Source organism: Platalea leucorodia, assembly GCF_965183815.1.
Source record: "Platalea leucorodia genome assembly, chromosome: 4".
Lineage (NCBI taxonomy): Eukaryota > Metazoa > Chordata > Aves > Pelecaniformes > Threskiornithidae > Platalea > Platalea leucorodia.
In genome coordinates this window covers 56,036,043-56,049,051 of record NC_138826.1, presented here as the reverse complement: position 1 = coordinate 56,049,051, position 13,009 = coordinate 56,036,043, and the positions used below count along the sequence as shown (strand labels likewise).

Sequence of the window (13,009 nt, the reverse complement as noted above, 5' to 3'; positions counted from 1 at the left end):
TTTTTTTTTTTTTTTTAAATTGAGGCATATACATAATCATGTATATTTCAGTCTAATACCTGGTCAAATGATGCAATTTCTGTTGGTCTCACAACTTTAATGTTTCAAAACATTTTCCAGTAGTGTAATTTCAACTCTGTACTTAACTACCTGCCCCTCCCCAACCTTCCAAATTACCTTTGATGTCTGGAATATGTCATGTAAACTACCTTTACATCAAACACAAACAATCTGCCTGCCTTAGGCACTGTATGTTGCAGCTCTTTAATTTCTTGGAGAGCTAATATCAAATCTTAACCTAGAATCATCATTATCTTTTGACTTTTTTCCTGTCACTTCTCCAGAAGTAAAATATTAGACCATTACACTTTATCTTGAGTAAGAGACTTAAAATGCTAATTTGCATTACCTTAAATAATTTATTATGGAATAGTGTCACTGAGACAGCTGTGACTCTGGTTGTATTTAGCTAATGTTTTTTTTTGGCATGATTGAACTTTCAGGTCTGTATTTGGTGACTTTTTTCATTCCAATGTCTAAGCAGAATCATCCGTCCAGTGAGCTGGCTTTTTAGCCACCCATGAGATGATTTCTGTAGTTCACTTCATAGGTTCATAAAAGTGTTATATGAATCCTGGATGAAACAATGAAATGGATGAGGTGTGTTGGTATCCTGTGGGCTTTCACGTAACTGCATCTCTAGGGATCTTTGTTATCCCATTCATGACCCCTTTTCATTTCTTAGAAAGGGACTGGAAGTTTTTTCAGTTTTTTATTGTATTTCTGTTCACTTACATTCCATGTGACATGATTTGTGGATATTTTTATTTAGAAAATGTTAGACTGCATTTGTCTTTCTGAAAGAGGAACTTGTTGGAAGCACCAGGCATCTAATAACTGTTGCATTCAGTTCACACTTTTTATCCCCCTACTGGAGTTGGTTTATTTTTTGAAAAGTTCTTCAACTTGATGCTGTGGAAGGGGACTGATCCTGACTGTTTTGTTTCAAGGATTTGTCTGCCACCTGCTGGCGAGGTGTTTAAGTGGTGTTAGAAATTATATTCCTGTGGTTTTAATTGGATTTTGGATATTACTCAACTACAATGACTATACATTTGAAGAAAAGCGGGAGTAGTAACTGCTTATCGAGAACTTAACAGCAATGTGATAAGCATCCTTGTATGGTAAAATGTGTATTTTCAAGCTAATACTGAGATAATGGCTCCAAACCAAACCAGATAGATCCATGGAGAGCCCGGGAAAGTTTTGACAGAATAGTTTTACTTCCCCAAAATTTTTTTCAGAAATATTTTGGATTCAGCCTTTTGATAATGGTTCCCAAGAAGCCTTTCCTGGACTTCTGGTGGGTTGTTGTAAAACCAAGTGCTTGTTTTTTGGAGGGATTGCATTTCTACAATCGGTGACTTCATGGTAGCACTCCTTTGCTGAATGCCCCGTAGTCTGCAGTTGCTGACGAAAATATTGGGACAGTTACAGAGTTGTTGCAGAGTCAGGAATCTCAAATTCCAATTCTGCAGCTTCAGGGGGATCTCAAAACTGAGGAGGAGCAGACATCAAAGGTTTAGGGGGTTGGGCCTTACGTGTCAGTAGATCTGGATCAGTCATACAGACATGCAGGGTTTTCCAGCTTTGTATTAGTAAGCTGGGTCATCTATATATTATACAGCAACTACATAGCACTCCTTTGGCTGCTCTTTTGTTTTGAAAATACAGTCTTTTGAGATTGAGTTTTTTAATCTGCAAAAGAGAACAAGAAACTCAAATCCAATTAGTTTCCTGCAGTTCTGAAAACCTGTATTACGGTCAATGCTATTCCTATGGGCTGTATTTTGCTGCTACAAATCAGGGCTATACCTCCTTTCACACACTGACCTGTTGAGGAAATTCTAAGGAAAGACAAGTTCATTGAGCTTTTTTTAGTCTCTCAGTTATAGACACAGTGAGAGGAGAGAGAAAAGCAGCATGATTAAGTTCTACTCCCCTTAGTGCACTATTGTGCATGTGACTGATCTGTACACTGGAATCACAAAACACTCATAGACTTTGAATCCTATGAGAAATTGTAACTTTCTTCATCAGGAATTGAGTATAAGGCCCTCACTAGAGGTATCCAGTATTCCATAATATAGAACTCTGGTATTTAAACAACTATGTTGTAATTAAGAGTTTTCACTTTTTCATGCTCAAAGAATAAAATTATTATTTGGTTATGAGAGTAAATGATTTTATTTCTCTATCTGCTACCAGGAAAACATAAATTTGTCATTTAAATTGTTCTATCGTAATATCTGGTGAGTACAGATACTGAGTGCAAACAAACTCTTTACAGTGGATCCTGTGGCTCTTGATTGTGTTTATCTGCAGGAGCATCCGTTTTTTGATATTTTATTCCAGTGACCTGCTTTTTTGAATACTTGTGGTTGTAATTATTTTTTCCTTGGTGAGATGAGAGAATTGTGTTGCAAAATAAATGGTTGTTGTTCAAAATTCTTTGAAGTACTTTATATTGTGAAAACAGACTTCTTTGCTAATCTGATTTTTTTTTTTTTACTGTTTTCTTTGACTTGTGTAAACTTACCACATTTTTACTCTATTAGGTGTTTGTTTGCTTGTGGAAAGGTTGCAAAGTGTATAATACACCTTCAACAAGTCAAAGTTGGTTGCAGAGGCATATGCTGACACACAGTGGGGACAAACCTTTCAAGGTAAGGTTCATCGTAAGATATATCATCCCTTATTTTAAGAGCAATCCTATTTATTTTTCCTAATACGTTATATTTAATTGAAAAATGCCATCACAGGAGGATTTCTTAAAAAGTATCCAGTGAGCTGAGCCTTCGTCTTTGCAATAATTGTGCCCAAAGGTCCTGTTCTCTTATGAAAACAGGTGAAGATACTATTATTGCTTCTCTATCCCTGTTTCTTTTAATCTGTAAATGGTAGGGGAGTCTAAAACTAAATAGTGCTGAAGTTCAATTTTTTGTGCGTTTTCCAGTTGAGCTGCTTGCACTGTAACAGTGAGATATTTTGCCTCATGCTTTACACTTCCATGTTAAACTTTTGGATCGTGCCTGATGGTGCATGTTCTGTGTTTGAGTAAGAGCTGGTTTTGTTAACAAAATTCAGTTGAAACACAGTCAGTGACTATTTATGGTTAACCTCTCTGAGAATAATAAGGAAGTCAGGAATGCAGGACCATTGAGCTGACTGTATTTCCTACATAGTATTTTCTAACTTTCTCTTTCTTTCTCCCCCTAATCTGTACCTGCAATTCTAGGTATAGTAGTGTTTATCATTCCCATATCCACCAATCCGTTATTAATGAGTTGCTTCATCCTCTTATGGATACAGTTGGGGCAGTTCATAGCTGTCAGTCCTGGATCACTTGATGGTAAGTCCCACCCACACTACTTCAGACTGAAGTTCTCCTTCCGTGTAGGATATGAAAATGAATTAGGGTTTATTAAGTTTAGGTAGAGTTTTATGTCTTCCTCTCCCCCAGCCCCACCAAGTTTTAGTCACTGTTTCTCTACTTCCTTCTCCTCTCTTTCTTCTCAGGTAATATCTTCTGGCTTTTTTTTTTTTTTTTTTTTTTTTAATTTTTATTTTTCAGGCAGTTTTATTACTAAAAAATACTTTTCTGTTACAGTGATGTCTTCCAGAAGTTACTTCTCCTCACAGCTTATAACAGTAGTTGTGACAGAAAACAAAACTAAACTCAAAACCTAGAGAGTAAAAACTGTGTTGCAGGTGAAAAAGTTTTTTAGTAAAGGTTAGACTTTTTTTCCATACTGAACTGTGTAGGTTAGTCTAAAAATTTCTGACTGAGAGGTGAATAACAACAGGAAACTTGCTCTTGAGGTTGCGATAGCCTTTGTTCAAAGGAATAAGGTTAGAATGCTCTTGGAAGTGTAGCAAAAGGATCATAGATCCCTCAAAGCTTGCAGAGATGATTGTTCCAGCAGCTGATCTAATCTTAAGTGTTAATCCCTGAATAAAATAAAACAAAACAAAACCTAGTCATTAGGAAACTTGTACCTTAGGTCGTCTCATTTTGGAATTAAATATTCTATATATCTTAAAGTATAATTGCAAGCTTTGATCTTGAAGGAAAGTCTTTCAGTAGGGTAATTTGTATACTTATTTGGTCTAGATCAAAGAAACTCCATTTTAGAGACATTGGGTTTAAAAGAGGTGGGCATAGCTCAGAAATACCAGTAGTACTTTGGAGTCTGTCAGAGTTACCTAGCAGTCAGTAAAAGGCGGTATCCTAGTTTTTTGCCTAGGCTGGTTACAACAGCTAGAGCCCTAAAATGTAAAACAATTAGTTCTGATAATAATCATCTTGTGTTAAATGTGTTGTTTCACCAGCTGATTTTCTGTACTTTCTGGTCATACTAAGGGAAACAACAAAACACAGGCTAGGATTGCAGTAGTTAATCATCATGGCTCAATGTGTGTCACTTGAGCATTTTTTTTCCTACTGTTGTCTTCAGTCCCTCTGTTTGTTTTTTATCTCTGTGTTTCTCAATCTGTTCCTGCGGGCTTTGAATGGCGGATAATTGTGGTCTGAGTAGAATTTTGCAACATCTTTTGTTCCCTTGTCATTTATGCTGACTATAGGCTTCAGGGCTCACATGAGGTAGCCAAGTATGTAAGTGTCTGTGATAGCAACCTATTAATTAACTAGACCCCTTTCCTTGCTTCTTTTCTTTTACAAGCCTTTGAAATCTACTGTGATACAAAAACACTTAAAGTGTTGGATATTAGTCTTGATTGGTCGAAGAACAGCCATTACTAATTGTTTTATGGCAGTCATTCAAAAACAGAGCAAATGTTTCTGTTTGCATTTAGCTGTTCTTACAAATCTTAATTGCTCACCTTTTAGGAAAAGCCAAATTTTTTCAAGTCAGAGTTGGATTAAGGACCTCTTGTTCTTGATGATTACTGCGGACAAAATATCTCCCAAAACCTAAATTACAAATGAAACTTCTGTTGCCTCATGAGAATACACTTGAGTTCTAGCATAACAGAAGGAATCTGTCATTTTAGAGAACTTGCTGAAAATACCTAGTCATTCAGTGTTTTATTTAAAAAAAGAAAAAAAAAAAATCAGGATTTTTGAGGAAAGCTGTAAAAGGCAGTAATGGAAATAATATAGCCGTATGCTGTTGTCTGAAGAACTGCTTTTCAGGAGGTTTTTAAGAAAAGCAAAGAACGGTAGCTAGGAAAGTGACAATTAAAAGCATGGAAAATTTACTTTTGTAAAGGTAAAAGAACACTATAATCATTTAATGAACAGAGGAGAGTAATAAACGTATGGCAGGTTGCTATATTCCTATGCCTCTAGTTAAAATAAGAGACAAGTATTTTCTTAAATTGAAAGGCAGTTGGTGACTGTCTCAGGTATAAAGCTCTTTTTTTGCATTAGAACTACTCTGTTGAAGGATATGAAGGACATGTCCCTGTCCTGGCACCCTTGTGCTTGCAAGTGGACTCATTTTATGTAGTTGCCCAGTTTGGGTTTAATTTTCTATTTTTGAGATACACGTGGTGACGTCCTTTGATTAAGAGCTGTATTTGGCTGTAAATAAGCTGCTGTGCTTTCATATTAAAAGGTCTTTGTGGGTTTACCTGCCCTTTCCATGCATTCATATAAACTTTGTGACTGTGTAGTTCATTTGTCACAGAAATGAACCCAATTCTAAATTACAAAGGCAAAATGTTTCATATTTTCATAAGTTTCTCCTGTTTTTTCTGTTTGTGTAGTTTAGTGTGTCGCCTTTGGCATTAATATTGCAATACCTCTGTCACAGAAAAGGTAAATTTCCTTATGAATACGTATTTTTGAAACCGTTGTTATGCTAGCTGTGTTTTTATATGGGGCAATTTCCTGGTAGTGTATGTCCAGCTCATAAGAAGGAGACATTTTATATCTGAGTCATCTGCTGAACTAAGGGGGGGAAAAAAAGAAGATACCCTAGATACCCAGTTCCCCTTTAGTCATCAAATTGCTTTTCTGTTTATTCCCTCCCCTTTTTTCTAAGTTTTTAATACTGTTGGCCTTGGGTTTCATGGGGAACACATGGATGGATTTTTTTGCTTGGTTTTTTGAGGCCATCATCACTAAGTTCTGTTATTGATAGAGTATCTTTTCCTAGGGCACCCACCAATCCCTTCACCAAAGAAAAAGTGTCCATTAAATGAGACATAGTTACCATTCATTGCAGCTAGTTCTCAGTCTGTAGTCAAATACTATTTCTGCAAAGCAGCATGCTTTTCCAATCCTACTTTTGGTAAGCACCATTTCCTAGATTTGTTTTTCATGTCAAGAAGAATAAACAAACAAACTGGCCTTCCAGAACATGTTTCTGGTTGAGAACTTGCCAGCCTTCCTCAGCCCACTGTTTGGTATTTCTGAAGTTATGCTGCTGCTCTTAATACCTGAAGTTCATTGCTCTTGTGCTGCTGGAAGTTTTCTCTTTGCTTATTGCAGTCTGATTCTAGCCATCCTTTCATCTTTTTTTTTTTTTTTTTTTTTTGGTCATTGTAGACATTAACTTAATATAGGTATTCTCAGAGCATGTAATTGTTTCTCTGAAGACATTTAGTATGTTCATGTTTGTGTATGATTTTACATCCAGAGTTGAGAGAGAAAAAAATAAATGTTATTCTTTTTCAGTTCTGTTATTACATAATTTTTGCAGCTTTTTAGAAACTGGTGGAGTATTGTGGAGTATCATCAACATGTAGTGGTGATCCTGTTGAGGGTTCAGCAACTTAAAAATTTTCAAGCTTTCAGAACATGTAGACAGGTGGATCTAGAGGAATAATCTGCTGAGTTAGAAAACCGATGCTGGTAACTGTCTTTGGCAAGCTGAGAAATAATTTCTTCATTCACTTTATCTCTCTTGTCCTAAACTTGGCTGTTACAAATAATAAGTATTTGGATAGTTAATATGCTTTGACAACTTGCATTTTCCAGCATGGTTTCTGGTACTCGAATTAATTGAAGTGCTACTTGCCATGCCTTGTTGCTGTACAAGGCATTGAAAGTTACTTGAAGACGTATCAAATGAACTCTTAAAATGTAGTCTAGGTGACCAAATACAAGATGTTAGGCACAATGAAAGGACAAATGGTAGAGTGAGCACAAAACAGTAGGAGATTTTATGCAAAATAATTGCAGATAGCAATTTTCTGTAAATATGAGACTGCATGGTGGGTATGCTATCAACTGCTTTCACATACTAATTCCAGTGCATATGCTCTTAATGTTTAAGATCAGTCATGAAAGGTTTGCTCATGTGGGGTAAATGCTTTCAATAACAACAAATGACAGTACACAGGTTCATTGGAGGCTTTCATCCTTGGTTTAAAAGGGGGGAGAAAGTAATAATAAAAATTAAATTTGATGCTTATTCTACCACCTGTACCTTCCAGAATTCATTAAGGGGTGACTGCATTTGGTATGACTCCCAGTAGAATAACACTTGTTGAAATCTAGAAAATACAGCCAAGCAGCTTCAGTCCTCATTCGGAATTCATGTCTGTTACTCTCTTGGCAGAATATCTTCTATCCCTTAGAGCACTGCAGATGCAGATAGAAAATGTAAAGGCATTCTGCCTGAACACTTAGGTGATGAGACAATAAGAAGGTTTATCCGGATGTCTAAAATCTTGCTGTTAGATTTATCGGAAAAATTACACATTGAATATTCTAAAAAGGAGATTTGGTTATCTTGAATTGAATAGGAAAAAACCCTGTATTGCTAGATATTTTTATCCTGTTCGTTAAAGTCACTGCTCATTACTGCCCATTAATAATGGTGGGTATGGGTACACTGGAGAAATTAAACTTGTTACGTGTTGACTTATTTTCTCTTGAAGTAACATATCCACCAATCCGGACCCAATCTATCATATTAAAAATGGAATGCAAAATTTTGAGATTTAGGTTTTGGGGGAAAAATGAAGAGATTGGTTTAAAGTTATGCATAATAGTTGAGTTTGATTTACTAGAAGCCCTCTAGATCTGTATAATTATCTGGTGGGAAGCTGATTTGGTGTGACTTACCGTCCAGAGATCCTGAAGTGACAGCCTGAACTGCTCCTTTATCTTTGGAGAGAAGAGACTTTACCCATTAGTAACGGATTGCTGGATATATTATTTTAGAGAAAAAAAAGAAAAAAAACAGGTAAGATTTTTCTCCTCTTCTACTATTTCCTGTCTACTACAAAGGCATTCTGTGTCATCTTTGATATATCAGCTGTTGATTATTTGATGACATGATCAGGTAGTCTCAAACTACACAATATCTGAATGTAATGATTTCTGCAAATATTTCATACTGTGGCTGCAGGCTATAAATAGGCTTTCTGGAAAAAGATAATTTCTACTTGCAAGTTGCATATGTTGAAGATTTAAGGATGCTGGTTTGGGGTTTTTGAAAGTAAAACTTGGGTAGAGTAAGAAAAGTAAGTGGTAGCTTCTGTAGATAATGTGTATAGAATATCTGTGATTGTTTTCTTTGTACACAACTAGACAAAAGTTAAGTTATGACATTGTGAGTCAAACTGCAGTTTGTCATAAAACAATGTTTCCCATCTGACAATCAAGTCTTACGAAGGTGTGTTTTAAAAAGTTTTAGAAATGTGCTTGACACAAAGTTTATGTGTTATTTTCAGAAGGTATTGACTTTTGATATTATACTTTAATAAACTTGGAATATGGTAATGCATGCACTGTACCAAGACTTTAGATTATTTTTGACCTCTAGCAGGCAATGGCAAGACTGAAGTTTTAATTTTTCAGTGCGATTGAACTTCAGGGTGTGGGGTTTTTTTTACACTCATTTCTTTTTCTGTCAATGTTTGTAGGATCAGAAAGAGCTAGAAGCTGAAGTCAGGAGCATAAAAGTTAAATGAAAAGTTAATGAAAGTTAAACCTGAGTTTAGATTTAGTTGCTTAGTTTAGTTTCATGAAACTGCTTTTATGGGGGAGACAGCTATTTAAAGGACTTAAAAGCTGGAGAATAAAGAATTGTTTGAAGTAACGCATGCATGTATTTTACCTGTATCTGTTGATTGTGAGTTTGATCATCTTTAATACAACTAAGTGGGTTAGGTTCAAGGTCAGGTTGGATGGGGCTTTGAGCAACCTAATTAATAGATGATGTCCCTACCTATGGTAGGGGGGTTGGAACTGGATGATTTTTAAAGGTCCGTTCCAACTGAAACCATTCCATGGTTCTATAAGTGTACCATAATGTAAATGAGATCAGGATCTTGAGTGGTTTGAATTTCATAGATGTGCTGGGATTTCTTACATTGTAAGTCACTACAATATAAGTATACAATATTACTATTGTTTGAACATGAGAAATTATAGGGCAAGGTAAAAAGGTGTAGGTAGAGTTTTGGTAAAAATCTTCACAATTCTTAAGATACTTATTAGTGGGGGAGACAGGAAGAACAAATACAGTGTGAAGGATGCTAAAGCTTTTTGTCAAGGAATTATATGTTTGTAGTTAGCTCAGTACTTTGAGGAAGTTAGGGAAAGTTTTCTAATTTTTTTTTTTTCTCCTAAAAAAAACCCAAAAACACAAGAGGTAAAAAAAAATGTGAAAAATAGGAGGATATTTTCTGTCTTTTACTATCTTGAAATATATATATACATACTTTTAGTCCTATAGCAAGTATTGAGTCCTTGGGGATAACACAGGGTTTTCTCTTCATGGACGCTATATTGTTTTATGATGATCATGGAAAACCATTTGCTAGGTCTGAGGCAGAAATAGACTTTTCAATTTTGCAGCCATAGTTGGAAAACAACACAGTTGGGTTTTAGGAACAAAACATGCTGAGTGGTGTTCTACTGCTGTTTTCTTGTCTTTCAATCAAATGTGCAAGCTTGGGGCAGATTACTGTAAGAGCTTGCAAATTCATCCTTAGTCTTCAGAGAAAACTTAGCACTATGTACCTAGTTGCAGTGTTACTTATTCCTGAACTCCTGTTGGAGCTGCCTCATCAGTTTGCTGTGAAGGGAAGTGCTAGAGAAGAGAAGTACACGTGAAAGAGCTGAGAAAGAGGGGAAGGAGGGGGAGGAGCAGAACAGATGTGGAAGAACAACTTTCCAATGGTTTACAGTGGTTTCTGGCTACTGACTGATAAACTCATTTGCCCTGATACTATTATTTGGATCATAAGAAAAATTGATCATGTGGATACGCAATTTGTTGCAGCCAATGATGGAATGCATATCTTAAAATCGCTTTTCTATTACCCTTGTAAGCTCAGAGCACAAGAGAAAAAGTTTGTGCCTCCCTCCCCAACAGTATAATTTAAACACTCATTTTGCAAATGAAATAGTTGTAAATATAAACCAAATGCTTCTAAAAATACCAATAATTATTGTAGCCAGTATTAGCTTAGTCGCATGTATCTTGTGATTTCTGTGTTTCTGCTTAATTATTGTTGGATCTTTTCTTATTTTTCTGTTTGAGAAAGAGAGGTCATTTTCTTTAAATAAGAACTTTCTTAGATACTTCTGAAATAATAGTAGCATCCCAAAACAAATGTATAAATAATTGTCAATATGACTTTCAAGTTACTGAAGTTAAAGTTTTAGACAGAAATGTAAGATAACTATTTATTGACTTTGTATAGCATTTACAAAAAGCGTTAAGCTGTTTCAAATTTAATGTGGGTAAGGATATATTTTTTTACTTGCCTTGTCACAAGAAAGGAGGATGTTTAGAGAACGTTACTGTTATCAAATGCAGAAGATTGGAGAGCTGTTGAGAAATAGAGAATAACAGTGCAGTATTTTGAAAGATGAGGGGATGTTGGTCTGTAAAGGGGAAAGTTGGTTTTATGGTTTATAGAATATAATATAGCATAGACAAATATGATTATACCATGGAATAATTGAGAGTTATAAAGTTCAGATAGAAATATCTTTCAGATTATGTTTCTGTTTTTCTTTTTAAGAATTCATGATCATTAAGAATTTGTCTTCTTTTTAGCGTGTTGGAGGTTGAGCCAGAAAAGTCAAACCAAAAGATCTATCAAACTCCTGTGAATGAGTGCCCTATAGCACGCTGATACAGTTGTTCTGTTTTTTTTTCTCATTAGTGTGTAGTTGGTGGGTGCAATGCCAGCTTTGCATCTCAGGGAGGACTTGCCCGTCATGTGCCCACACACTTCAGCCAGCAGAACTCTTCAAAAGTTGCCAGCCAGCCAAAGGCCAAAGAGGAATCTCCATCTAAAGCTGGAATGAATAAAAGAAGAAAATTAAAGAACAAGAGACGACGATCATTACGTAAGTATTTCTAGAAGTAGAAGTTCTTGAAAGTTTTGTTTTAGATAGGAAGTTTCTCTTCAATGTGGATGTTTCTCTGCAGATGTGAGTCTGGTAGGGTTGGTGATCTTTAGCATTAGAGTGTTGGTATCGATTGTCATGAGCGTAAAATAATTCCAGACTCTGTGTTCCTTTTTAGGGTAAAGGATCTATGTGTTCAGTAGAAAAGACCAATTTTCTGTGAGCAACAGTTTTGAGTTTACAATTTAAAGATGCTTTTCACTTTAGAGTCGTCTTTTGTTTACTGGCTATAATACTGTTGGAAAATGTTCTGTTTAGTGATGAAGTTCAGTACTGCAGACAGGGATGGCAGATTCCTATAAATTAGAGATAAATGCATATTAATAAGCTTTTTTTCGAGTGCAACATTTCATTAGCCTAATGACAGTTTTGTGAGCATAACTAAGATCTAATTTGGGGAAGATTTGACTTGCTACGTTTTTTTAATCTTTCTCTGCACAGTTCACGTTCATTAAATTTATACATACCAATGTCCTGAGAAGTGTGATTTATCATTTGAAGTGAGAATTGTTTCCTTTAGCAAGTAATAATCACTTTCCCGGTACCTTTTCTAGTCCATTTTGATCCAGCATCAGACTAGTAACCATGTCAAATTTATTTAGAGATTCTAGTGTATAGAAATGGTTAGGAAAGACTAGGCAATTGTTAAAAAATTTAACTTTCACCTGTGTTTTTAGCAACTGAAATTTGTGAAGCAAGTGGTCATGTTTCTGCCTTGAATGCAAAGAAGTCTGTCCTGGAAAGTTATAGTATCACCTAGAATTCTGAAAAGTGTATTTCCTGTGTCTTTCTTCCACACTGTATGACGACTAGGCAGTTCAGTGCTGGAAGAGCCACTGCTAACTTTAGTTATGGTGATTTTTTTTTTTCTTTCACTTTTTTTTTTAAATGCTTGGGTATTCTTAAAATATATGCGAGAAAATTATATCATTAAACATACCTTAAAAGTGTAAACTTGAAGAATTCCTCTAATTTTAACACTGATTCAACATGCAAAGAAGGTAGAAAGCTATTTTTGTTCTTTTCAGAATTTGTCTTTCAAAGAGCTTTCCCTTTCACTCTAGCAGTTATGTAAATGAGAAGGTTCAAGAAGGGAAAGCTGATCAATGAAGGGTTATGTGGTCACTTTGCAGTATCCTTTTAGTTCTTCTTAGATGTAATGAAAGACTGACTTGAAATAGTTGCAGGTTCCTAAAGGCTTACCTTGATCTATTGCCTGTGTTACTCAAACAAATTATAGATGTCTAAGACTTGTCTCTTCAAAATTTTCACTTTCAGAGATTCCTGAGTTGCATCTTTGCTTGCTTCTCCATGTTGATTTTGTTAGGTGGCAGTTTTAGTGCATCTTAATTCGGTTTTCCCCCCAATATACGCAGAAGTAGTTTTCCAGATTGGCATTTTATTAGTAATTGATGAACATTATTGACTTACAAGTTTCAAATCAGAGCTTCATAGTTAAAACTTCAAATTATCTGTTAAGATGTTTTAGTTGTAATAAGAATTTACTGCAGAATTCTTGAATGAATCTGTGGCAAAAAATGTAAGTTGTAAATATTATGGGTATGTTAAAGACCAAATTGTGGTACTTCAGTGGTCTGCTGTCTT

At 35.5% G+C, this 13,009-nt stretch overlaps 1 protein-coding gene across 4 annotated transcripts in view; it reads left to right on the top strand.

Moving 5' to 3' along the window:
* Positions 1–13,009, top strand: part of AEBP2 (AE binding protein 2) — a 54,371-nt gene that overhangs the window by 19,794 nt on the left and 21,568 nt on the right. For all 4 annotated transcript variants that reach the window (XM_082309755.1, XM_082309754.1, XM_082309753.1 and 1 more), the window contains exons 3-4: positions 2,619–2,726; positions 11,158–11,344. In XM_082309755.1, coding sequence (XP_082165881.1) covers positions 2,619–2,726; positions 11,158–11,344 — 295 coding nt within the window. The remainder of the gene's footprint in view (positions 1–2,618; positions 2,727–11,157; positions 11,345–13,009) is intronic.